This window comes from Bubalus kerabau, chromosome 6, assembly GCF_029407905.1.
Source record: "Bubalus kerabau isolate K-KA32 ecotype Philippines breed swamp buffalo chromosome 6, PCC_UOA_SB_1v2, whole genome shotgun sequence".
Lineage (NCBI taxonomy): Eukaryota > Metazoa > Chordata > Mammalia > Artiodactyla > Bovidae > Bubalus > Bubalus kerabau.
The window spans coordinates 32,970,962-32,995,827 of NC_073629.1; the positions used below are offsets into that span (position 1 = coordinate 32,970,962).

Sequence of the window (24,866 nt, forward strand, 5' to 3'; positions counted from 1 at the left end):
CCTAGAATCACTTTGGCTCCCTACCGAGGACCCTCACCAAACTAGAGACCTATCTTCTTCATGACTTCATCCCCTGCCAACACCAAACATGCATAAATTTCCTTCTGACAGCTTTCAACCTTCATAAAGGTCAACCTAAGCAAATAAAAGACTTGTGAGGTTGTTGGTGCCATGACTTCCTCACACACACTCTTCTGCCACTCCAAGCCCATGCACAGCCTATATTTTCACATCTAGAAAGGTCTCCACCGAAATCACTTAAAACCAAGGACACTCATGTTTTAACTGATGCATTTTATTGCAGAACTCTGGGTAGGAACAAGGTGTGCTAGGCAAAGGAGACTTGTACCCTAGGAAATGGAGACACAGGTCAGTTTTATGCCCAGTTGCAGCAGTGACAGCTGGTGTCAAAGACAAGCCCGGTTGGGCAATTTTGCTTGTATGTGATTCCATTTACGCAGTTCCAGAAGGCATTTCTGTTATCCGCCACTGGGTAGAGGCCATCGGCTTTGCCAGCACAGTATCCTCTACCCTCAGAGCTGCTGCTCTTATTTCCACTCCCACTTTCTTTTCCAGGACTGCTGTTGGGCTCACTGGACTGAGTGGAGGCGTTACAGGCTGAAACAGCACAAAAAGCAGACCTGGCAGAGGCTCCCAGATTCACCTAGAGGTGAAGAACTAGCAGGCCTGAGGTGAGGTCTGGAGATGGGTTGCTGTTCGCTCTGGGTCCTGACACCTGAGAAGCTCACAAGGTAACTCCATACTTAGGAATTAAGAGCAGCTCTAATTTCAAGCCAGCCCGGTTTTAAATTTTAAAAGTTCTCTCTTATGATGCTAAAATCATTTAAAAAAAATTTTTACTGAGCAATCAGTATATGCAAAATGCTTTTCTAGGATTTGGGTTTAAGTGGGAAGCAGATAGGCTCTAAAAGAAAATCTGGACAAAATTTAGAGAATTGGTACTTCCCCTGAATTATAGATTTAGAAATATGTCAGTATGGGCTTCCCTCTTAGCTCAGACGGTAAAGAATCTGTCTGCAATGCAGGAGACCTGGGTTCTATTCCTAGATTGGGATGATCCCCTGGAGAAGGAAATGGCAACTCACTCCAGTATTCTTGCCTGGAGAATTCCATGGACAGGGGAGCCTGGCAGGCTATAGTCAGTCCATGGGGTCACAAGAGTTGGACACAACTTAACGACTAAACCCTAAACCCACTCCAGTACTGCTTAGGGTTTGTTATTCAGTCTCCCCAGGCAGGCTGAAGGAGACTTTTAATAAGGGTTTCATAGAAAAGTAAATGCTAATATTGAAGGTCAGCCTAATTTCTTGAGGCTTTTCCACACCTTTAAAACTTAACAGACCTGGAAAACCCTCCCAGCAGAACTGGTTTCTCATTAGAGCATACAATTTCTAACAAGGAAAGAATATAAGTGCCTCTCTCTCAGCCAGGCAACAGCAGTGAGGAGACTCCTGGGGGCAAAGGGCGTGGGAAGATGTTAGGCTGTCTTGAGTTGGAAAAGGAGCATCTATACACCCTGGGCATTCCCCCACTGTCACTTACTTGCATTCTTCAGGCCAAGAGCATCTTTCAAGGTATTTATCAGGGGGAACTTGCCCTGGTTGCAGAAAGTGCCTGTGAAATCATCCAGGTCAATGGCCCAGACCATGGCTCCTCCAAAGTTGTTCTCCTTAAGCCACTGAGCCTATTTAAGGATCGAGGACACCAGGAGTCATTTTTATTTCTTGAGACTCTGGGCTGAGCTGAAAGCATATTGGAGGGGCTGACCTTACCTTGATTCTAAAGCTGTTAACATTGTCATAACCAACCCACTCAGTGCCCTTGTAGGCATAGGGCACGTTCTGAGAATCATCCCATGCCTCAGTGGCTCCATCTTTCAGGAAGGTGCAGATCTTTAAAAAGTCAAGAGATTCAAATCCTTTAAATATGACTCCCATGAAAAATAAAACATACACCTTCCTCTTTGATTATTTTTTTTCTGTCGTGTCTCCAATTGGGGTTTTCCACAGGTTTCTAATTATGGCCTTTTATCTGCAGTAAATAGCAAAAAGTTGTTATTGAAATACTCAGATGTTAACCTTATTCTTAGTGCTTGATTTTGGGAACCCACATCAGTATGGGAGATAGTTACTTAATTCCCTTATGTGTTAATATAAATGACCTTAAGTATGCAGTCTGTTGTTTGAATGGGCTTCCCTGGTGGCTCAGCAGTAAAGAATTCACCTGCAATGCAGGAGATGTGGGTTCAACCCCTGAGTTGAGAAGATCCTCTGGAGAAGAAAATGGCAACCCACTCCAGTTTTCTTGCCTGGAGAATCCCACGGACAGAGGAGCCTTGCAGGCTACAGTCCATGGAGTTGCAAAAGAGTCAGACATGACTTAGCGACTAAACAACAAACAACAATTGTAGTTTGAAAGGATATTGCACGCTATAAATCTTCATACTGGATTAGGTAAATGAATAGGTTACTTATACATCTGAAGCATCTGGAGTAATATTTGTGTTAAAGTAGGTAAATAGTGGACTGAATGAACATTCAAGTTTCTTGCAGGTTCTAGCCCTAAGGCTATTGTGCAGCCCAGGACATGGCATTCCTAGAGTTCCATGTACAGCCCAGCCTACCTACCTCATAGTAGGCCCAGAACCCAGCCTCCCTAGTGTAGGTCCCGGCAGGACCAGCACCAGAAATAGGGGCACCGATGCCATTGTTGGAAGCGTCTCTTAGGATGAAATTGTGTCCATAGGCAGGGAATCCAACGATGAGCTTCTCAGCCGGGGCCCCATTGTTCTTCCAGTAGTTCATGGCGTATTCCTGAAAAGGTAGCAGGTGAGTTAGAGGCCTGCCCAGCTGAAGACCCCACGCTTAGTTATGCTAGTCCACTGGCCTAAGAGGTAAAATTTAATGATGCTCATGACATAGATTAGTTTGTACTTTTTCAAAAATATTTTGGTGAGGTTATAGTTAATGAGAAAAATCGGTCACTTAGAAGATTTATCCAAATGAGACGTTTGCAGAATTTGTTTGTTTTGTCCCTGAATCTGCATGTAATTTACAACATCTCTGGTCTGCATCTGCATCTGTGTGGAGACTCACCACATTGAGGTAAGTATTGCTGCCAGTGTCAGTTGGATATTTGTAGAGAGGGCTGTTCTCTCCAGTGTAGCCTTCCCAGGAGCCATGGAAGTCATAGGTCATGACATGGATGAAGTCCAGGTACCTGAGGTAGAATAAAGGGTTGTAAAGCATTTCCCATGGCTATTTCCCACACTTACGTGGGCATCCCTGGTAGCTCAACAGTAAAGAATCAGTGATTAAGAATCCACCTGCCAATGCAGGAGACACAGGTTCTGAACCCGGGTAGGAAAGATCCCCTAGAGATGGAAATGGCAACTCACTCCAGTATTGCCTGGGAATTCCCATGGACCTAGGAGCCTGGTGGGCTACAGTCCCTAGGGTCCCAAGAGAGCTGGACATGACTTAGTGACTAAATAACAACAGTAGTTATATCCCACACTTAAGTGAGCAAAAGATACCACCTCCAAAACACCCTAAACAAAGTCCCTGGGTAGCAAGACAAAGCACAAGTCTACCTTGCAAGAGTGATGCCTACAGGAGGTTTGAGGATAAGGTGAGTCACTCACTGGGATAGCTGGGGAATCTCATAGCCAGCCTGGATATTGGAGATGCCAGCAGCTACTGCAGCAGTGACCAGCAGCCTGGGCTTTTTGGTTTGCTCGGCTTCCTGTTCAAAAGCTTCACGTGTTTCCTATAGAATAATCAAGTATAGTAAAGCATCTATGAAACTGATTTCAACTCCTTAACTATTATAAATTTATATTTGTATAATGCTTTACTTTTTCAAAATGCTTTCACATATTTTATCTTACTTTTGTTTCTCAATACTCCTATAAAGTAGACAAGATTGATGGTATTGATTGTATAGCTAATATTTGTATAAGTTAGATAATTTCACCAAAGTCTCACAGCAAGTTAGTAGCCAGGTCATGACCAAAACCCAGGTCCCAGATGATGAGTCAGAACTCTACTTATATCACTGCACTATGAAGTTATAGTTGCTGTAATAATTTATATCCAGGTTTTAGCAGTACAGAAATTTGCTTCCCTCTGTCCAGTAAATGAGCTACTTTATTGGACTGACATCCCAATAAATGAAATGTTCAATTGGTCGATGAGGAAGCTATGAACAGCCAGGTGATAGGTTCCCATTCAAGGCTAGAGGTTAATTCACCTTTATTTTGTGTGACTCTAATCTCATCCTGAGTACTGAATTCAGTTTTCATAACTGCATTATTAGGGTGTACCAGAGTGTGCTCAAGTGAAGAATGTGTCTAAAAATTGTCATATGTATGCTTGTTAAATGAACTAGGTTATTTAACTAGAAGAAAATTATTAACAAGATATTATAGCTGTCTTCAAATATTGGACCAACCAATATATTGCCAAAGGGAGAAGCTTTATTCTTTGTTAGTTCAGTGAACAGACTAGAACCAATGATTGGAAGTTATTAATTGTGACTGGAAGTATGTCTTGACTAAGAATATAGATGTTCTTTTTGATCACTAGAGCTGTTCAACAAGTAAGTGGATAGATTTTTCAACCAATGAATTACTTGATATTGAAATTATTGGATACTGGCAGACAATCGGGTATAACAGATGGTATAGGAAAAATCTCTATCTTGGGGGAGGATAAATCTATGAAAGCCTTCCTCAGTGATCAATGCAAAGAAATAGAGGAAAACAATAGAATGGGAAAGACTAGAGATCTCTTCAAGAAAATTAGAGATACCAAGGGAACATTTCATGCAAAGATGGGATCAATAAAGGGCAGAAATGGTATGTACCTAACAAAAGCAGAAGATATTAAGAAGAGGTGGCAAGAATACACAGAAGAACTGTACAAAAAAGATCTTCATGACCCAGATAATCACAATGGTGTGATGACTCACACTCACCTAGAGCCAAACATCCTGGAATGTGAAGTCAAGTGGGCCTTAGGAAACATCAGTATGAACAAAGCTAGTGGAGGTGATGGAATTTCAGTTGAGCTATTTTAAATGCTAAAAGATGATGCTGTGAAAGTGCTGCACTCAATATGTCAGCAAATTTGGAAAACTCAGCAGTGGCCACAGGACTGGAAAAGGTCAATTTTCATTCCAATCCCAAAGAAAGGCAATGCCAAAGAATGCTCAAACTACCACACAATTGCACTCATTTCACACACTAGTAAAGTAATGCTTAAATTTCTCCAAGCCAGGTTTCAGCAGTATGTGAATTGTGAACTTTGTTCACAGCTGGTTTCAGAAAAAGCAGAGGAACCAGAGATCAAATTGCCAACATCCAGTGGATCATTGAAAAAGCAAGAGAGTTTCAGAAAAACATCTATATCTGCTTTATTGACTATGCCAAAGCTTTTGACTGTGTGGATCACAATAAACTGTGGTCAATTCTGAAGGAGATGGGCATACCAGAGCACCTGACCTGCCTCTTGAGAAACCTGTATGCATGTCAGGAAGCAACAGTTAGAACTGGACATGGGCAAACAGACTGGTTCCAAATAGGAAAGGGAGAATGTCAAGGCTGTATATTGTCACCCTGCTTATTTAACTTCTATGCAGAGTACATCATGAGAAACAATGGGCTGGAGGAAGCACAAGCTGGAATCAAGATTGCCAGGAGAAATATCAATAACCTCAGATATGCAGATGACACCACCCTTATGGCAGAAAGTGAAGAGGAACTAAAGAGCCTCTTGATGAAAGTGAAAGAGGAGAATGAAAAAGTTGGCTTAAAGCTCAACATTCAGAAAACTAAGATCATGGTATCCAGTCCCATCACTTCATGCCAAATAGATGGGGAAACAGTGGCTGACTTTATTTTTGGGGGCTCCAAAATCACTGCAGATGGTGAGCGCAGCCATGAAATTAAAAGATGCTTACTCCTTGGAAGGAAAGTTATGACTAACCTAGACAGCATATTAAAAAGCAGAGACATTACTTTGCCAACAAAGGTCCATCTAGTCAAGGCTATTGTTTTTCCAGTGGTCATGTATGGATGTGAGAGTTGGACTATAAAGAAAGCTGAGCGCCGAAGAATTGATGCTTTTGAACTGTGGTGTTGGAGAAGACTCTTGAGAGTTCCTTGGACTGCAAGGAGATCCAACCAGTCCATCCTAAAGGAGATCAGTCCTGGGTGTTTCTTGGAAGGACTGATGTTGAAGTTGAAACTCCAATACTTTGGCCACCTGATGCGAAGAACTGACTCATTTGAAAAGACCCTGATGCTGGGAAAGATCGAGGGCAGGAGGAGAAGGGGACGACAGAGGATGAGATGGTTGAATGGCATCACCGGCTCAATGGACATGGGTTTGGGTAGACTCTGGCGGTTGGTGATGGACAGGGAGGCCTTGTATGCTGCGGTTCATGGGGTTGCAAAGAGTCAAACACAACTGAGTGACTGAACTGAACTGAAATCTAAAAGCCATCCTTGCTTTTCTTACTCCATTTTTCCTCGGTGATCTCTTAATTATTTAACTTTATTGACAATGTCAATAAAATATATCAAATCAAGTTCTTGTCCTGAACACCAGTTACTCATTCATCCAGTGTCTATTGGACATTCTTATGACGCCCTACAAATTCCTCTCACTCATCATGTTCAAAGACAAATTAATGAGTTTTTCTTATTGTTTCAAATCTACCTTCTTCCTGTATTTACCATCTTAGTTAAGAGGACCACAGTCAAATCAATTCTCAAGGACAGAAAACTGGAAGTTCTCTCTTTTCACACTTCCAATTGGTCTCCAAATCCTATTGATTCTACCCTCCTAATATCTCATATACTTCCTCTTTCTGTCCTCTCTGTTAGGATCTTTGTTCAGATCCTCAGCATTTCTGGCTTGAGTTATTGTAATGGACTCCTAACTCTCTCCCTGCCTCCCTACCTCCTTGTAATTCATCCTCCATGGTTAAAGTCAGAGTAATCCTTCTAAAACATGAGTTTTGCCATATGTCTAGATTACTTAAGAATCCTTCAAAAAATTAGTACTCATTAGTACCCATGTAGAACCCAGACTACATAGGTAGTTATGACACCTATTAGTTGTTTGATATTAGGTTACTTAAACTCTTTATATTTTAGCTTTCTCATTTGTAAAATAAAGGTTATTATACTTATAGTATCTTTATCATAGGGTACATATGAAGATGAAATGGGTTATGACTTTAAAAACAGCTTATAAAATTGTGTCTGGCACATAACACATGTAATGTTGTTGTTGTTATCAAATGCTGTTGAATGTAGGCATGATATCCAATAATATTTGTGATGCAAAGATCCAATAAGTCAAAACTCCAGTTTACTTTCATTCTGGAACCACTAGATTCTCCTTGCAAAGAATTCTTTGAATTTTCTTGGGCTCAATGCTGCCACCTTCCTCCTCACCTGCACCAAGACAGTGAAGAGATGCTTGTCCTGAGAAGGGCTTCCACGAGAGCCCGGGTACTCCCAATCAAAATCCAGCCCGTCAAATCCATACTGGTGTAGGAATTTGATGACTGAAGAAATGAAAGTCTTGCGGTTCTCTGGAGTGGCAACCATAGCAGTGAAACTGAGGGAGATTCAAAGAAGGCAGAGTGAGGCCTTGGTGGCCACATCTTGTTGTAAAGTCAAACTCCTATATTTTTGCCTCAAAGCTTTTCATTAGGACCCAAAGCCCAGATAAAAGTATATTGCTGGTTTTCTCCTGTACTTCTTTGTATAACTACTCTGCCAGCCATGGTACCTCAACGTTCTCTTTACTTTGTTATCCAACCAACTGATTTTTCTCCCAAACTGGATCTGTTGCTTTGAACACCTGTCTACCTTGGCTCACTGTGTTGTCTCTCTAAACAGTCTCTGAAGTTCATATGCCCTTAAAAGAGTCTCCTTATTTATTTTCATGACTTTCTCTTCCTTTCTTCCAGAAGGTAAATGGAGAAAAGTGCTATAACGCTCTTCTCAGGCGTTGTGCTTCTGAAATACTTTAAGAAGAGATTGTTTTGAAGTCTCAGTCACTGAATCTCTGTGAATGGAGTCCTGGAATATCCATCTAAATGTAAACATATACAATAAATTGTGTTCTATTTAGTATTGAGATTCTGGTATAGTAATTTATTTAAGTAGCATATTTGTTTAATATACATCCTTAATACCCCATCTTAGGTTATGAAATCTGAAGGAAACGGCAACCCACTCCTGTATTCTTGCCTAGAGAATCCTGTGGACAGAGGAGCCTGGTGGGCTGCTGTCCATAGGGTTGCACAGAGTCGGACACGATTGAAGCGACTTAGCCTGCATGCATGGATTGGAGAAGGAAATGGCAACCCACTCCAGTATTCTTGCCTGGAGAATCCCAGGAACAGAGGAGCCTGGTGGGCTGCCTTCTATGGGGTCACACAGAATCGGACACGACTGAAGCGGCTTAGCAGCCGCAGCAGCGGGTTATGAAATCTGAAGGGACATGGGTCACACTGGGCTAACCTGTTACCCATAGCAAATTAAATGAACATCCAACGCTCTCATAGAGGACTTACGGGGCAGTTCCAAAGTTCCAGCCTCCAATGGCCAGGAGAATTTTCAGCTGGCTGTTCCTGTAAAACAAAGTAGAGAAAAGAAAAACTTCAAAATCCATGAATCCCTCAATTTAAAATAATAATGCTTTGTATCGGGCCTGATTATAAACTTTAATGCTGTCTTGATAAGATATTCTGTAGAACAATTACCCATCACTACAGAACAATTTCTTTATAAAAATTATTTGTGTTATCATTATGAATGCACAGAGTTCTTTAGCGAAATCTAAATTAGAGGACTGCTTTTTTTTCCCTTGAGAATAAAAGAACAGTTTATCCATGAGTTAAAAGGAACATGGGCTTCCCAGATGGTGCTAGTGGTAAAGTATCTGCCTGCCAATGCAGGAGACATGACAGAAGCAGGTCTGATCCCTGTGTAGAGATCTCCTGGAAAAGGGAATGGCAACCCACTCCTGTATTCTTGCCTGGAGCATCCAATGGACAGAGGAGCCTGACAGGCTACAGTTCAGATGATCGCAAAGAGCCGGACACAACTGAAGCAACTTAGCATATAAAAGAGACATATAAGCATACTATAGTTTGAAATATTATAGTAAAAATTTGAGGAAAAAAAATAGGTTGATACTTATGAAACTACAGAGCTTCCCTGGTGGCTCAGAAGGTAAAGAATCTGCTTGCAATGTGGGGGACCCGGGTTCGATCTCTGAGTTGGGAAGATCCACTAGAGGAGGAAATGGCAACATACTCCAGTATTTTTGCAAGGAGAATCCCATGGACAGAAGAGCCTGGAAGGTTACAGTCCGGTGGATGGGGTAGGGTGGGGGTCACAAAGAGTCAGACACGACTGAGTGACTAACACTATTAGGGCAGCCCCTTCGCGTGGGATGGATGTTTCAGGGCAGCACTTAATGGGTGAGCAGGATCTCCTGAATCTTGTCCTGGAAGTTCTTTTCTGCAGCTATCCCTGCTTCAAACTCTCAAAGTTCGTCTTCCTTCTCTGTTTCTCAGGCCTAATGTTGGAAGCCCATTTGCATCTGAAGTTGCTTCCAGTACTCCTGGGCTAAACTGCAGCAAGTAAGTGTCTTATAAAATTCTCCCTCTCTTCATGGTTAAGCTCTTTAAGACCTTCATTTATGAGTTCCTGTTCCATAGGACTAGGTTTTTTAAAAATAGGATTGTACTGGGAATTCTTACATTCTATCCTATCAGCTGAAATGATAAATGTTGCTTGGACATAATTACTTTCTCAGACTCTGTGATAATGAATATGAATCAATTGGCTTAGAATCATGAACATTTTCTGGACTAGTGGTTCTCAACCATCAGCTTAGATAAAAATAGAGTACAAGGACCAGAGTTGAAGGATAACATTAAAATTTCAGGTGTTAAACCCCTTTCTCAAAGACTGATTCAGTTGGATTAGGGACTGAGATTTTTATCAACTGCCTTATATGTGATTTTGATGCAAGATCAATAATAAATCACAGTTTAAGAAATACCACTTTGAAAGGCCTTGGGCTTCCCAGGCAGTGCTAGTGGTAAAAAATCTGCCTGCCTTTGCAGGAGATGTAAGAGATGTGGGTTCAGTCCCTGGGTGGAAACATCCCCTAGAGGAGAGCATGGCAACCCACTCCAGTATTCTTTCCTGGAGAATCCCATGGACAGAGGAGCCTGGTGGGCTATAGTCCATACAGTCGCAAAGAGTGGGACATGACTGAAGTGGCTTAGCATGCACACACACATCATAACTCAAATTCTAGTAGCTACATTCTAGATACTGCCACTATTGATGTTTGCAATAGCCCATAGCCTTACTTCTCCTAGATATAACTAACCAAACAAATTAGAAATTTAAAGATACCAAGATTTTCTTGCTTGTTTTGTTTCATTTTCCCACAAAGTAGAACTCTATTAAAATACAGTAAACTCTTCTGATTTCCTGACCTTTGCTATGTCTAATCTTCAGTGTCCTCTGCCTCCTGCTCTCTGATTCAAGTAGTTAAGATGGTTTGCAGTTTCCTAGGTCATAAAAAAGATATCGAGAAGATGGCGGAGGAATAGGATGGGGAGACCACTTTCTCCCCCACAAATTCATCAAAAGATCATTTGAACACTGAGCAAATACCACAAAACAACTTCTGACGCTGGCATAGGACACCAGGCACCCAGAAAGGCAGCCCATTGTCTTCAAAAGGAGGTAGGACAAAATATAAAAAATAAAAAGAGAGACAAAAGAGGTAGGGATGGAGAGCCGTCCCAGGAAGGGAGTCTTAAAAGAGGAGAAGTTTCCAAACACCAGGAAACCCTTTCACCAGCAGGTCTGTGGAGAGTTTTGGAATCTCCGAGGGCAACATAACCAGGAGGAAAAAACAAATAAATAAAACCCACAGGTTACACGCTTAACTACAACTCCCAGCAGAGAAGTAGCCCAGATGCTCGCATCCACCATCAGCAAGTGGGGCCTGAACAGGGAGGTGCAGGCTGCATTGCTTAGGGTAAGGACCAGGCTTGAATGCCCTGAGGGCAATCTGAGGGAGCTAACGTGAGATAGCAACCCAAACTCTGGGATAGCCAGAAAGAGGGAAAAAAAAAAAAAAAGAGGAAAGAGAACTTTCGGGCGAAAAGCTCTAACCTAAAGCTCTGCAGGCCCGCTCACTGAACAAAGGACTGAGCGAATACCAGAGGAGAGCCAGCTGGCAGTGAACCGGCCCACCCCCACTGGAGGCAGGGAGGCAGGTGGGTGACAGCCAGAGCTGGAAAGGGGCAATCTCCGCCCCAGAGATGGCATCCTCTACCAAACTGAGAGCAGGCTTCCAGTTGTTAACCATGTCTTCCTGGGATCCTGGATGGTTGACATCCACCAGGAGGGTCGCAGCCAGAGATCAGCTCCCCAGAGGAGACACAGACACACCTGAGACAACGCTCCCGCTGCGCACCCAGGAAACCTAGTGACTGGAACAGAGGAGGTGATAAGACGCCCGGCCCCACCTGGGGAGATTGAGCTTGCCAAGCACCTGGTCACCTGAGCTACTCGGACCTGGGAAGGGCACAAAACGCAGGCCCAACCAAGTCTGTACCTTTGTGGAGTACCTGAGAACCTAAACCTGAGTGGCTTAGACCTGGGAAGTGCATACAACCCAGGGCCTGCCTTTGATAGTTCCCTTGCAGAGCAACTTGGAGCCTGAGCAGTGTAGACCGGGAAAGCACACACATGGTAGGCGGGGGAAAACCCAGTGTGGCCCAGACACTGTGAACACTCCCCACACACGCCAGTGATATTTGTTTGTGGTGCTCCTCCCTCCCCGCAGCACAATTGAAAAAGTGAGCCTAAATAAATGGCCACCTTCGCCAACTTGTGTCGGGGCAGAAGTTAGATACTGAAGAGACTTGCAGAGGAAGCCAAAATAAACAAAGAAGAAGGAACCACTTTGGAAGTGACAGGTGCAACAGATTAAAACCCTGTAGTTAGCATTGGCTACATTGGACGAGACCTATAGACCTTGAGAAGAAGTATAAGCTGGAACAAGGAACTATCTGAAACTGAACTGACCCCATACTGCCCTCAACAGCGCCAGAGAAATTCCTAGATATATTTCACTATTATCATATTTTAATTTAAATTAAAAAAATTTTAAGTTCTTTATCACTCCTTTCTTTTTTTAAATTTTATTTTATTTTTTAACTTTACAATATTGTATTGGTTTTGCCATATATCAAAATTAATCCACCACAGGTATACATGTGTTCCCCATTCTGAAGCCTCCTCCCTCCTCCCTCCCCATACCATCCCTCTGGGTCATCCCAGTGCACCAGCCCCAAGCATCCAGTATCGTGCATTGAACCTGGACTGGCGACTCGTTTCATACATGATATTTTACATGTTTCCGTGCCATTCTCCCAAATCATCCCACCCTCTCCCTCCCCCACAGAATCCAAAAGACTGTTCTCTACATCAGTGTCTCTTTTGCTGTCTCATATACAGGGTTATTGTTACCATCTTTCTAAATTCCATATATATGCGTTAGTATACTGTATTGGTGTTTTTCTTTCTGGCTTACTTTACTCTGTATAATAGGCTCCAGTTTCATCCACCTCATTAAAACTAATTCAAATGTATTCTTTTTAATGGCTGAGTAATACTCCATTGTGTATATGTACCACAGCTTTCTTATCCGTTCATCTGCTGATGGACATCTAGATTGCTTCCATGTCCTGGCTATTATAAACAGTGCTGTGATGAACATTGGGGTACACATGTCTCTTTCAATTCTGGCTTCTTCAGTGTGTATGCCCAGCAGTAGGATTGCTGGATCATAAGGCAGTTCTAGTTCCAGTTTTTTAAGGAATCTGCACACTGTTCTCCATAGTGGCTGTACTAGTTTGCATTCCCACCAACAGTGTAAGAGGGTTCCCTTTTCTCCACACCCTCTCCAGCATTTATTGCTTGTAGACTTTTGGATCGCAGCCATTCTGACTGGCATGAAATGGTACCTCATAGTGGTTTTGATTTGCATTTCTCTGATAATAAGTGATGTTGAGCATCTTTTCAGGTGTTTGTTAGCCATCTGTATGTTTTCTTTGGGGAAATGTCTATTTAGTTCTTTGGCCCATTTTTTTTAATTGGGTCATTTATTTTTCTGGAATTGAGCTGTAGGAGTTGCTTGTATATTTTTGAGATTAGTTGTTTGTCAGTTGCTTCATTTGCTATTATTTTCTCCCATTCTGAAGGCTGTCTTTTCACCTTGCTTATAATTTCATTTGTTGTGCAGAAGCTTTTAAGTTTAATTAGGTCCCATTTGTTTATTTTTGCTTTTATTTCCAATATTCTGGGAGGTGGGTCGTAGAGGATCCTGCTGTGATGTATGTTGGAGAGTGTTTTGCCTATGTTCTCCTCTAGGAGTTTTATAGTTTCTGGTCTTACATTTAGATCTTTAACCCATTTTGAGTTTATTTTTGTGTATGGTGTTAGAAAGTGTTCTAGTTTCATTCTTTTACAAGTGGTTGACCGGTTTTCCCAGCACCACTTGTTAAAGAGATTGTCTTTAATCCATTGTATATTCTTGCCTCCTCTGTCAAAGATAAGGTGTCCATATGTGCGTGGATTTATCTCTGGGCTTTCTATTTTGTTCCATTGATCTATATTTCTGTCTTTGTGCCAGTACCATACTGTCTTGATAACTGTGGCTTTGTAGTAGAGCCTGAAGTCAGGCATGTTGATTCCTCCAGTTCCATTCTTCTTTCGCAAGATTGCTTTGGCTATTCAAGGTTTTTTTGTATTTCCATACAAATTGTGAAATTATTTGTTCTAGCTCTGTGAAGAATACAGTTGGTAGCTTGGTAAGGATTGCATTGAATCTATAAATTGCCTTGGGTAGTATACTCATTTTCACTATATTGATTCTTCCAATACATGAACATGGTATATTTCTCCATCTATTAGTGTCCTCTTTTATTTCTTTAACCAGTGTTTTATAGTTTTCTATATATAGGTCTTTAGTTTCTTTAGGTAGATATATTCCTAAATATTTTATCCTTTTCATTGCAATGGTGAATGGAATTGTTTCCTTAATTTCTCTTTCTATTTTCTCATTATTAGTGTATAGGAATGCAAGGGATTTCTGTGTGTTGATTTTTATATCCTGCAACTTTGGTATATTCATTGATTAGTTCTAGTAATTTTCTGGTGGAGTCTTTAGGGTTTTCTATGTAGAGGATCATGTCAACTGCAAACAGTGAGAGTTTTTCTTCTTCTTTTCCAATTTGGATTCCTTTTATTTCTTTTTCTGCTCTGATTTCTGTGGCCAAAACTTCAAAACTATGTTGAATAGTAATGGTGAGAGTGGGCACCCTTGTCTTGTTCCTGACTTTAGAGGAAATGCTTTCAATTTTTCACCATTGAGGATAATGTTTGCTGTGGGTTTGTCATATATAGCTTTTATTATGTTGAGGTATGTTCCTTCTATTCCTGCTTTCTGGAGAATTTTTTATCATAAATGGATGTTGAATTTTGTCAAAGGCTTTCTCTGCATCTATTGAGATAATCATATGGTTTTTATTTTTCAATTTGTTAATGTGGTGTATTACATTGATTTGTGGATATTGAAGAATCCTTGCATCCCTGGGATAAAGCCCACTTGGTCATGATGGATGGTCTTTTTAATGTGTTGTTGGATTCTGATTGCTAGAATTTTGTCAAGGATTTTTGCATCTATGTTCATCAGTGATATTGGCCTGTAGTTTTCTTTTTTTGTGGCATCTTTGTCAGGTTTTGGTATTAGGGTGATGGTGGCCTCATAGAATGAGTTTGGAAGTTTACCTTCTTCTGCAATTTTTTGGAAGAGTTTGAGTAGGATAGGTGTTAACTCGTCTCTAAATTTTTGGTAGAATTCAGCTGTGAAGCCGTCTGAACCTGGGCTTTTGTTTGCTGGAAGATTTCTGATTACAGTTTCAATTTCCGTGCTTGTGATGGGTCTGTTAAGATTTTCTATTTCTTCCTGGTTGAGTTTTGGAAAGTTGTACTTTTCTAAGAATTTGTCCATTTCTTCCACGTTGTCCATTTTATTGGCATATAATTGCTGATAGTAGTCTCTTATGATCCTTTGTATTTCTGTGTTGTCTGTTGTGATCTCTCCATTTTCATTTCTGATTTTATTGATTTGATTTTTCTCCCTTTGTTTCTTGATGAGTCTGGCTAATGGTTTGTCAATTTTATTTATCCTTTCAAAGAACCAGCTTTTGGCTTTGTTGATTTTTGCTATGGTCTCTTTTGTTTCTTTTGCATTTATTTCTGCCCTAATTTTTAAGATTTCTTTCCTTCTATTAACCCTGGGGTTCTTCATTTCTTCTTTTTCTAGTTGCTTTAGGTGTAGAGTTAGGTTATTTATTTGACTTTTTTCTTGTTTCTTGAGGTATGACTGTATTGCTATGAACTTTCCCCTTAGGACTGCTTTTACAGTGTCCCACAGGTTTGGGGTTGTATTTTCATTTTCATTCTTTTCTATGCAAGTTTTGATTTCTTTTTTTGATTTCTTCTGTGATTTGTTGGTTATTCAGCAGCGTGTTGTTCAGCCTCCATATGTTGGAATTTTTAATAGTTTTTCTCCAGTAATTGAGATCTAATCTTACTGCATTGTGGTCAGAAAAGATGCTTGGAATGATTTCAATTTTTTTGAATTTACCAAGGCTAGATTTATGGCCCAGGATGTGATCTATCCTGGAGGCGGTTCCGTGTGCGCTTGAGAAAAAGGTGAAATTCATTGTTTTGGGATTAAATGTCCTATAGATATCAATTAGGTCTAACTGGTCTATTGTATCTTTTAAAGTTTGTGTTTCCTTGTTAATTTTCTGTTTAGTTGATCTATCCATAGGTGTGAGTGGGGTATTAAAGTCTCCTACTATTATTGTGTTATTGTTAATTTCTCCTTTCATACTTGTTAGCATTTGTCTTACATATTGTGGTGCTCCTATGTTGGGTGCATATATATTTATAATTGTTATATCTTCTTCTTGGATTGATCCTTTGATCATTATGTAGTGACCTTCTTTGTCTCTTTTCACAGCCTTTGTTTTAAAGTCTATTTTATCTGATATGAGTATTGCTACTCCTGCTTTCTTTTGGTCCCTATTTGCATGGAAAATCTTTTTCCAGCTCTTCACTTTCAGTCTGTATGTGTCCCCTATTTTGAGGTGGGTCTCTTGTAGACAACATATGTAGGGGTCTTGTTTTTGTATCCATTCAGCCAGTCTTTGTCTTTTGGTTGGGGCATTCAACCCATTTATGTTTAAGGTAATTATTGATAAGTATGATCCCGTTGCCATTTACTTTATTGTTTTGGGTTCGAATTTATACACCCTTTTTGTGTTTCCTGTCTAGAGAATATCCTTTAGTATTTGTTGGAGAGCTGGATTGGTGGTGCTGAATTCTCTCAGCTTTTGCTTGTCTGTAAAGCTTTTGATTTCTCCTTCATATTTGAGTGAGATCCTTGCTGGGTACAATAATCTGGGCTGTAGGTTATTTCCTTTTATCACTTTAAGTATGTCTTGCCATTCCCTCCTGGCTTGAAGAGTTTCTATTGAAAGATCAGCGGTTATCCTTATGGGAATTCCCTTGTGTGTTATTTGTTGTTTTTCCCTTGTTGCTTTTAATGTTTGTTCTTTGTGTTTGATCTTTGTTAATTTGATTAATATATGTCTTGGGGTGTTTCGCCTTGGGTTTATCCTGTTTGGGACTCTCTGGGTTTCTTGAACTTGAGTGATTATTTCCTTCCCCATTTTAGGGATGTTTTCAACTATTATCTCCTCAAGTATTTTCTCATGGTCTTTCTTTTTGTCTTCTTCTTCTGGGACCCCTATGATTCTAATGTTGTAGCATTTAATATTGTCCTGGAGGTCTCTGAGATTGTCCTCATTTCTTTTAATTCGTTTTTCTTTTTTCCTCTCTGATTCATTTATTTCTACCATTCTATCTTTTAATTCACAAATCCTATCTTCTGCCTCTGTTAGTCTACTATTTGTTGCCTCCAGAGTGTTTTTGATCTCATTTATTGCATTATTCATTATATATTGACTCTTTTTTATTTCTTCTAAGTCCTTGTTAAACCTTTCTTGTGTCTTGTCAATCCTTGTCTCCAGGCTATTTATCTGTGATTCCATTTTGATTTCAAGATTTTGGATCAATTTCACTATCATTATTCGGAATTCTTTATCAGGTAGATTCCCTATCTCTTCCTCTTTTGTTTGGTTTTGTGGGCATTTATACTGTTCCTTTACCTGCTGGGTATTCCTCTGTCTCTTCATCTTGTTTAAATTGCTGAGTTTGGCGTGTCCTTTCTGTATTCTGGCAGTTTGTGGAATTCTCTTTATTGTGGCATTTCCTTGCTGTGTGTGGGTTTGTACAGGTGGCTTGTCAAGGTTTCTTGGTTAGGGAAGCTTGTGTCCATGTTCTGGTGGGTGGAGCTGGATTTCTTCTCTCTGGAGTGCAATGAAGTGTCCAGTAATGAGTTACGAGATGTCTATGGTTTTGGAGTAACTTTGGGTAGCCTGTATATTGGAGCTTAGGGCTGTGTTCCTGTGTTGCTGGAGAATTTGCTTGATATGTCTTGCCCTGGAACTTGTTGGCCCTTGTGTGGTTCTTGGTTTCAGTGTAGGTATAGAGGCGTTTGATGAGCTCCTGTCAATTAATGTTCCCTGCAGGAGTTCCCTGGAGTCAGAGTTTGGACTTAGGCCTCCTGCTTCCAGTTATCAGTCTTATTTTTACAGTAGTCTCAAAACTTCTCCTTCTATACAGCACCATTGATAAAACATCTAGGTTAAAGATGAAAAGTCTCTCCACCGTGAGGGTCACCCAGAGAGGTTTACAGCATTAAATGGAGAAGAGAAGAGGGAGGACGGAGTTAGAGGTGACCCAAATGAGATGAGGTGGAATCAATAGAGGAGAGAGCAGGCTAGCCAGTAATTACTTCCTTATGTGAACTCCACAACTGGACTGCTCAGAGATGTTCATGGAGTTATAGAGAGAAGAGAAGAGGGAGGAAGGAGACAGAGGTGGCCAGGAGGATAAAAGGGGGGAATGAAAAGGAGAAAGACAGATCCAGCCAGTAATCAGTTCCCTAAGTGTTCTCCACCGTCTGGAACACACAGAAATTCACAGAGTTGGATAGAGTAGAGAGGGGTTAGGGAGAAGACACAGGCGACCTGATGGAGAAAAAGGAAAGTCCAAAGGGGGAGAGAGCAGTCAAGCCAGTAATCTCACTCCCAGGTAAAAAATGGGTACTGAAGATTGGGTTCTTAAAGGTACAAAAGTGGTAACAAATACCTAAAAGCAAAAATTACAAATCTAGAGTAGAGTTTGGAATTTCAAAAATACAATATTAAAGAAAAGAAGAAGGAAAAGAAATATAGAAAAAGAAAGAAAAAAAAAGCAAAGTCACAAAAATTATAAAGAAAATATAGGTACAAAATTGATAACAAATACCAAAAAGCAAAAGTTAAAAATCTAGAGTAGAGTTTGGAATTTCAAAACTTCAGTGTTAAAGAAAAGAAGAAGAAAAAAAAGAGAAAAAAACAAACAAACAAAAACAAACAAAGTCACAAAAATTATAAAGAAAATATAGGTACAAAATTGATAACAAATACCAAGAAGCATAAATTAAAAATCTAAAGTAGAGTTTGGAAGTTCAGAAATACAATGTTAAAGAAAAGAAGAAGAGAAAGAAAGACAGAAAAAAAAAGTCACAAAAATTATTAAAAAAAAAATAGGTACAAAATTGATAACAAATACCAAAAAGCTAAAATTAAAAATCTAGAGTAGAGTTTGGAATTTCAAAAATACAATGTTAAAGAAAAGGAAAAAAAAAAAGAAAGGAAAAAAAAAACAAGGTCACAAAAATTATAAACAATATATATATGAAGTTTGCTTTTAAAAAAATAGGGTCTTTTTTTTTTTGCAAAAGTAATAGTAGATTATAAAAGTGAAAATTAAAGGATTAATAGAGGACTTAAAATTTTTTTAAAAAACTAAAAAAAAAAAAAAAGAAAGAATGATCGTAAAAATAGTAAAAAATATACCTAGGACTTTCTCTGGTCACCTTGTGGGTATTGTAGGGTCAGTTCATTTTAGGCTAGTTCCTTGGTCCGGCTTATATTTCTCAAGATCTACAGGCCCCTTCCTATGTAGTCGGTACTAATGACAGGGTTTTAATCTATTGCACCTGTCGCTTCCGAGGCGGTTCCCTCTGTTATAGTTTCTTCTGTTTGGTGGTCTCTTCAGGGTCTGATTTCCACCCTGATACAAAGGGGGCTGTGGTGGACACTTTTTTTTTTTTTTAGGCTCACTTGTTCAGTCACGATGGGGGGAGGAAGGGACGCTGCAAACAAATAACACTGGTGTGTGCTCGCAGTGCCTCAGCCACACTAGGCCTGCCCCTGTTCACGGTGCGTGTAGCCTCCCTGCCCACACTGCTCAGGCTCTAGGTTGCTCCGCCACGAACCATCCGAGGCTGGCCCTAGGCTACTTGCACCTCCCAGGTCTAAGCCGCTCAGGTTCAGGCACTCAGGTAAGTCCTCAGAGGCACAGACTTGGTTGGGCCTGCGTTTTGTGCCCTTCCCAGGTCCAAGCAGCTCAGGTGATGAGGTGTTTGGCTAATGCGGTTGCTGCGACTTATCGCCTCCCCGCTGCTCGGTTTTCTGGGTGTACAACTGGCACACCTTCTCAGGCGGATGTTGACCATCCAGAACCCCAAGAAGTCTTAGTTAGCAAAGAAGCCTGCTTACACTTTCGTAGATAATGTCTCTCTGGGGCTGCGATTGCCCCCTTCCGGCTCTGGCTGCCTGTCACCGGAGGGGGATGGTCTGCAGCCGGCTCTCTCTGTTCAGTTCTTTGTTCCGTGTGCAGGCCTGGTGGTGTCTTAGGTTAGGGCTGGCTTTTTGTGTGGTAGATATCCCACAGTCTGGTTTGCTAGCCCAAATAAGTTCGCTCAGATAGCGCTTGGGGCATTCAGGCCAGATCCTTACTCTAAGTGATGCAGCCCTCGCTGCAGCTCCCTGTCCAGCCCCCGCTTGCTAGTGGCAGGTGCAGGCATCTGCGCTGCTTCTCTGCTGGGGGAGTTACTGTTGGTCTCGTAATCTGTGGGTTTTAATTGTTTATTTATTTTTCCTCCCTGTTATGTTGCCCTCTGTGCTTCCAAGGCTCAGCACAGACTCAGCAGTGAGAGTGTTTCCTGGTGTTTGGAAACTTCTCTCTTTTTAAGACGCCCTTCCTGGGACGGAGCTCCATCCCTCCCTCTTTTGTCTCTTTTTTTGTCTTTTATATTTTTTCCTACCTCCTTTCGAAGACAATGGGTTGCTTTTCTGGGTGCCTGATGTCCTCTGCCGTCATTCAGAAGTTGTTTTGTGGAATTTACTCGGCGTTTAAATGTTCTTTTGATAAATTTGTGGGGGAGAAAGTGGTCTCCCCGTCCTATTCCTCTGCCATCTTAGCTCCTCCTCTCCACTCCTTTAATTCTTATGTTTAAAACTTACTATTACCTTGCCAAAAAAACAAACTCTATTTTTAAAGCAAATTTCATATTTTTAAAATAACTTTTGTGATTTTTTTTTTAATATTGTATTTTTGAGAGTCTAACCTCTACTCTAGATTTTTAATCTTTGCTTTTTGGTATTTGTTATCAATTCTGTAACTTTAAGATACCACTTTTCAGTTCTCATTTTTACTTAGGAGTGTGATTACTGGCTGGAGAAGGCAATGGCAACCCACTATGGGGAGACACAACTGAGCGACTTCACTTTCACGCATTGGAGAAGGAAATGGCAACCCACTCCAGTGTTCTTGCCTGGAGAATCCCAGGGATGGGGGAGCCTGGTGGGCTGCTGTCTATGGGGTCACACAGAGTCGGACACGACTGAAGCGACTTAGTGATTACTGGCTTGATTGCTCTATCCCCTTTTGACTCTCCATGTTCTCCCCCAGGTCACCTCTATCTCCTCCCTCTCCCTTTTAATCTCTACTTAACTCTGTGAATCTCTTTGGGTGATCCAAGCTGTGGAGAACACTTAGGGAACTGATCACAGGCTAGATTGGTCTCTCTCCTTTTGACTTCCTCTCCTCTCCTCCTGGTCACCTCTATCTCCTTCCTCCCACTTCTCTTCTCTGTGGAACTCTGTGAAACTCTCTGAGTGTTCCAGATTGTGGAGAGCAAATAGGGAATTGATTACTGGCTAGATTTCTCTCTCTCCTTTTGATTCCCCCTCTTCTCCTTCTGGTTACCTCCTCTGTCTTCTCTTCTCCATGTAACTTTGTGAACCTCGTGGGGTGTCCCTCACTGTGGAGAATCTTTTCACCAAAATCCTAGATGTTTTATCATTAGTGCTGTATGGATGGAGAAGTCTTGAGACTACTGTAAGAATAAGACTGAAAGCCAGAGGCAGGAGACTTAAATCCAAAACTCAAGAACACCAGAGAACTCCTGACTCCAGGGAACATTAATCAGTAAGAGCTCATCCAAAAGCCTCCATACCTACACTGAAACGGAGCACCAACCAAGAGCCAACAAATTCCAGAGCAAGACATTTCAAGCTAATTCTCCAACAGCTCAGGAACATAAACCTAAGCACAAAAGTACAGGTGGCCAAAAGTCACACCAAACCCATAGACACCTCAAAACTCACTACTGGACACTTCATTGCACTCCAGAGAGAAGAGATCCAGCTCCACCCACCAGGAAACCGATGCAAGCGTCCCTAACCAGGAAACCTTGACAAGCCACTTGTCCAACCCCACCCACAGGGAGGACCCTCCACAATAAAGAGGAACCACAAACTTCCAGCATACAGAAAGGCCACCCCAAACACAGCAACCTAAACAAGATGAAAAGGCAGAGAAATATTCTGCAGGTAAAGGAACATGATAAAAGCCCACCAAACCAAACAGAAAAGGAGGAGATAGGGAGTCTACCTGAAAAAGAATTCATAATAGTGATAGTAAAAATGACCCAAAATCTGGAAAACAAAATGGAGTTACACATAATCAGTCTGGAGACAAGGATTGAGAAGATGCAAGAAAAGTTTAACAAGGACCTAGATGAAATAAAAAAAGTCAATCTTAATGAATAACGCAATAACTGAAATCAAAAGCACTCTGGAGGGAACCAATAGTAGAATAACTGAGGCAGAAGATAGGATAAGTGAGGTGGAAGATAGAATGGTGGAAATAAATGAAGCAGAGAGGAAAAAAGAAAGAAGAATTAAAAGAAATGAGGACAACCTCAGAGACCTGTGGGACAATGTTAAAAGCCCCAACATTCAAATCATAGGAGTCCCATAAGAAGAAGACAGAAAGGCCTTGAGAAAATACTTGAGGAGATAATAGTTGAAAAATTCCCTAAAATGGGGAAGGAAATAGCCACCCAAGTCCAAGAAACTAAGAGTTTCTGAAAGAGGATAAACCCAAATTGAAACACCCCAAGACACATATTAATCAAATTAACAAAGATCAAACACAAAGAGCAAATATTAAAAGCAGCAAGGGAAAAACAACAAATAACACACAAGGGAATTCCCGTAAGGATAACAGCTGCTCTTTCAATAGAAACTCTTCAGGCCAGAAGGGAATGGCAGGACATACTTAAAGTGATGAAAGAGAAAAACCTACAACCCAGATTACTGTACTCAGCAAGGATCTCATTCAAATATGAAGGAGAAATCAAAAGCTTTACAGACAAGCAAAAGCTGAGAGAATGCAGCACCACCAAACCAGCTCTTCAACAAATGCTAAAGGATCTTCTCTAGACAGGAAACACAGAAAAGGGGTATAAACTCAAAACCAAAACAACAAAGTAAATGGCAATGGGATCGTATTTATCAATAATTACCTAAAATGTAAAAGGGTTGAATGCCCCAACCAAAAGACAAAGACTGGCTGAATGGATACAAAAGCAAGACCAGTATATATGCTGTCTGGGGCTTCCCTGGTGGATCAGATGGTAAAGCGTCTGTCTGCAATGCTGGAGACCTGGGTTCGATCCCTGGGTCGGGAAGATCCCCTGGAGAAGGAAATGGCAACCCACTCCAGTTCTGTTGCCTGGAGAATCCCATGGACAGAGGAGCCTGGTATGCTACAGTCCATGGGGTCACAAAGAGTCGGACACGACTGAGAAACTTAAATTTACTTATATATGCTGTCTACAAGAGACCCACCTCAAACCTAGGGAAACATATAGACTGAAAGTGAAGGACTGGAAAAAGATATTTCATGCAAATAGAGACGAAAAGAAAGCAGGAGTAAGCAATACTCATATCAGATAAAATAGACTTTGAAATAAAGGCCGTGGAAAGAGACAAAGAAGGACACCACATAATGATCAAAGAATCAAGCCAAGAAGAAGATATAACAATTATAAATATATATGCACACCAACATAGGAGCACTGCAATATGTAAGACAAATGCTAGTAAGTATGAAAGGGGAAATTAGCAGTAACACAATAATAGTGGGAGACTTTAACACCTCACTCACACCTATGGATAAGTCAACTAAACAGAAAATTAGCAAGGAAACACAAACTTTAAATGATACAATGGACCAGTTAGATCTAACTGATATCTATAAGACATTTCACCCTAAAAAAATGAATTTCACCTTTTTCTCAAGTGCACACGGAACCTTCCCCAGGATAGATCACATCCTGGGCCATAAATCTAGCCTTGGTAAATTCAAAAAAATTGAAAACATCTCAAGCATCTTTTCCAATCACAATGCAGTAAGACTAGATGTCAACTACAGGAAACAAGCTGTTAAAAATACAAACACATGGAAGCTAAACAACACACTTCTGAATAACCAACAAATCACAGAAGAAATTAAAAAAGAAATAAAAATATGCATAGGAAAGAATGAAAATGAAAATACAACAACCCAAAACTGATGGGATTCAGTAAAAGCAGTGCTAAGGGGAAGTTTCATAGCAGTACAAATGTACCTCAAGAAACAGGAGAGAAATCAAATAAATAACTTAACTCTACACCTAAAGCAACTAGAAAAAGAAGAAATGAAGCACCCCAGGGTTAGTAGAAGGAAAGAAATCATAAAAATAAGGGCAGAAATAAATGCAAAAGAAGGAAAGGAGCCCATAGCCAAAATCAACAAAGCTAAAAGCTGGTTCTTTGGGAAGATAAATAATATAGACAAACCATTAGCCAGACTCATCAAGAAACAAAGGGAGAAGACTCAAACTAACAAAATTAGAAATGAAAGTAGAGAAATCACAACAGACAACACAGAAATACAAAGGATCATAAGAGACTACTATCAGCAACTATACGCCAATAAAATGGACAACTTGGAAGAAATGGACAAAGTCTTAGAAAAGTATAACTTTCCAAAACTGGACCAGGAAGAAATAGAAAATCTTAACAGGCCCATCACAAGCATGGAAATCAAAACTGTAATCAGAAATCTTCCAGCAAACAAAAGCCCAGGTCCAGACGGCTTCACAGCTGAATTCTACCAAAAATTTAGAGAAGAGCTAACACCTATCCTACTCAAACTCTTCCAGAAAATTGCAGAGGAATGTAAACTTCCAAACTCATTCTATGAGGCCACCATCACCCTAATACCAAAACCAGACAAAGATGCCACAAAACAGATATGAACATAGATGCAAAAATCCTTAACAAAATACTAGCAAACCGAATCCAACAACATATTAAAAAGATCATCCATCATGACCAAGTGGGCTTTATCCCAGGGACGCAAG

The 24,866-nt window shown here is 40.6% G+C and overlaps 1 protein-coding gene across 1 annotated transcript in view; it reads right to left on the reverse strand.

The window, feature by feature from the left end:
* Window positions 1-376: 376 nt before the first annotated feature.
* The window catches only part of CHIA (chitinase acidic), a 31,114-nt gene continuing 6,624 nt past the window's right edge, over window positions 377-24,866 (reverse strand). The window contains exons 4-11 of the mRNA XM_055586876.1: window positions 8,617-8,673; window positions 7,487-7,652; window positions 3,665-3,789; window positions 3,117-3,240; window positions 2,649-2,834; window positions 1,794-1,913; window positions 1,564-1,705; window positions 377-618 (exon numbers count right to left, since the gene is read on the reverse strand). Of these exons, the coding sequence (XP_055442851.1) occupies window positions 377-618; window positions 1,564-1,705; window positions 1,794-1,913; window positions 2,649-2,834; window positions 3,117-3,240; window positions 3,665-3,789; window positions 7,487-7,652; window positions 8,617-8,673 (1,162 nt within the window). The remainder of the gene's footprint in view (window positions 619-1,563; window positions 1,706-1,793; window positions 1,914-2,648; window positions 2,835-3,116; window positions 3,241-3,664; window positions 3,790-7,486; window positions 7,653-8,616; window positions 8,674-24,866) is intronic.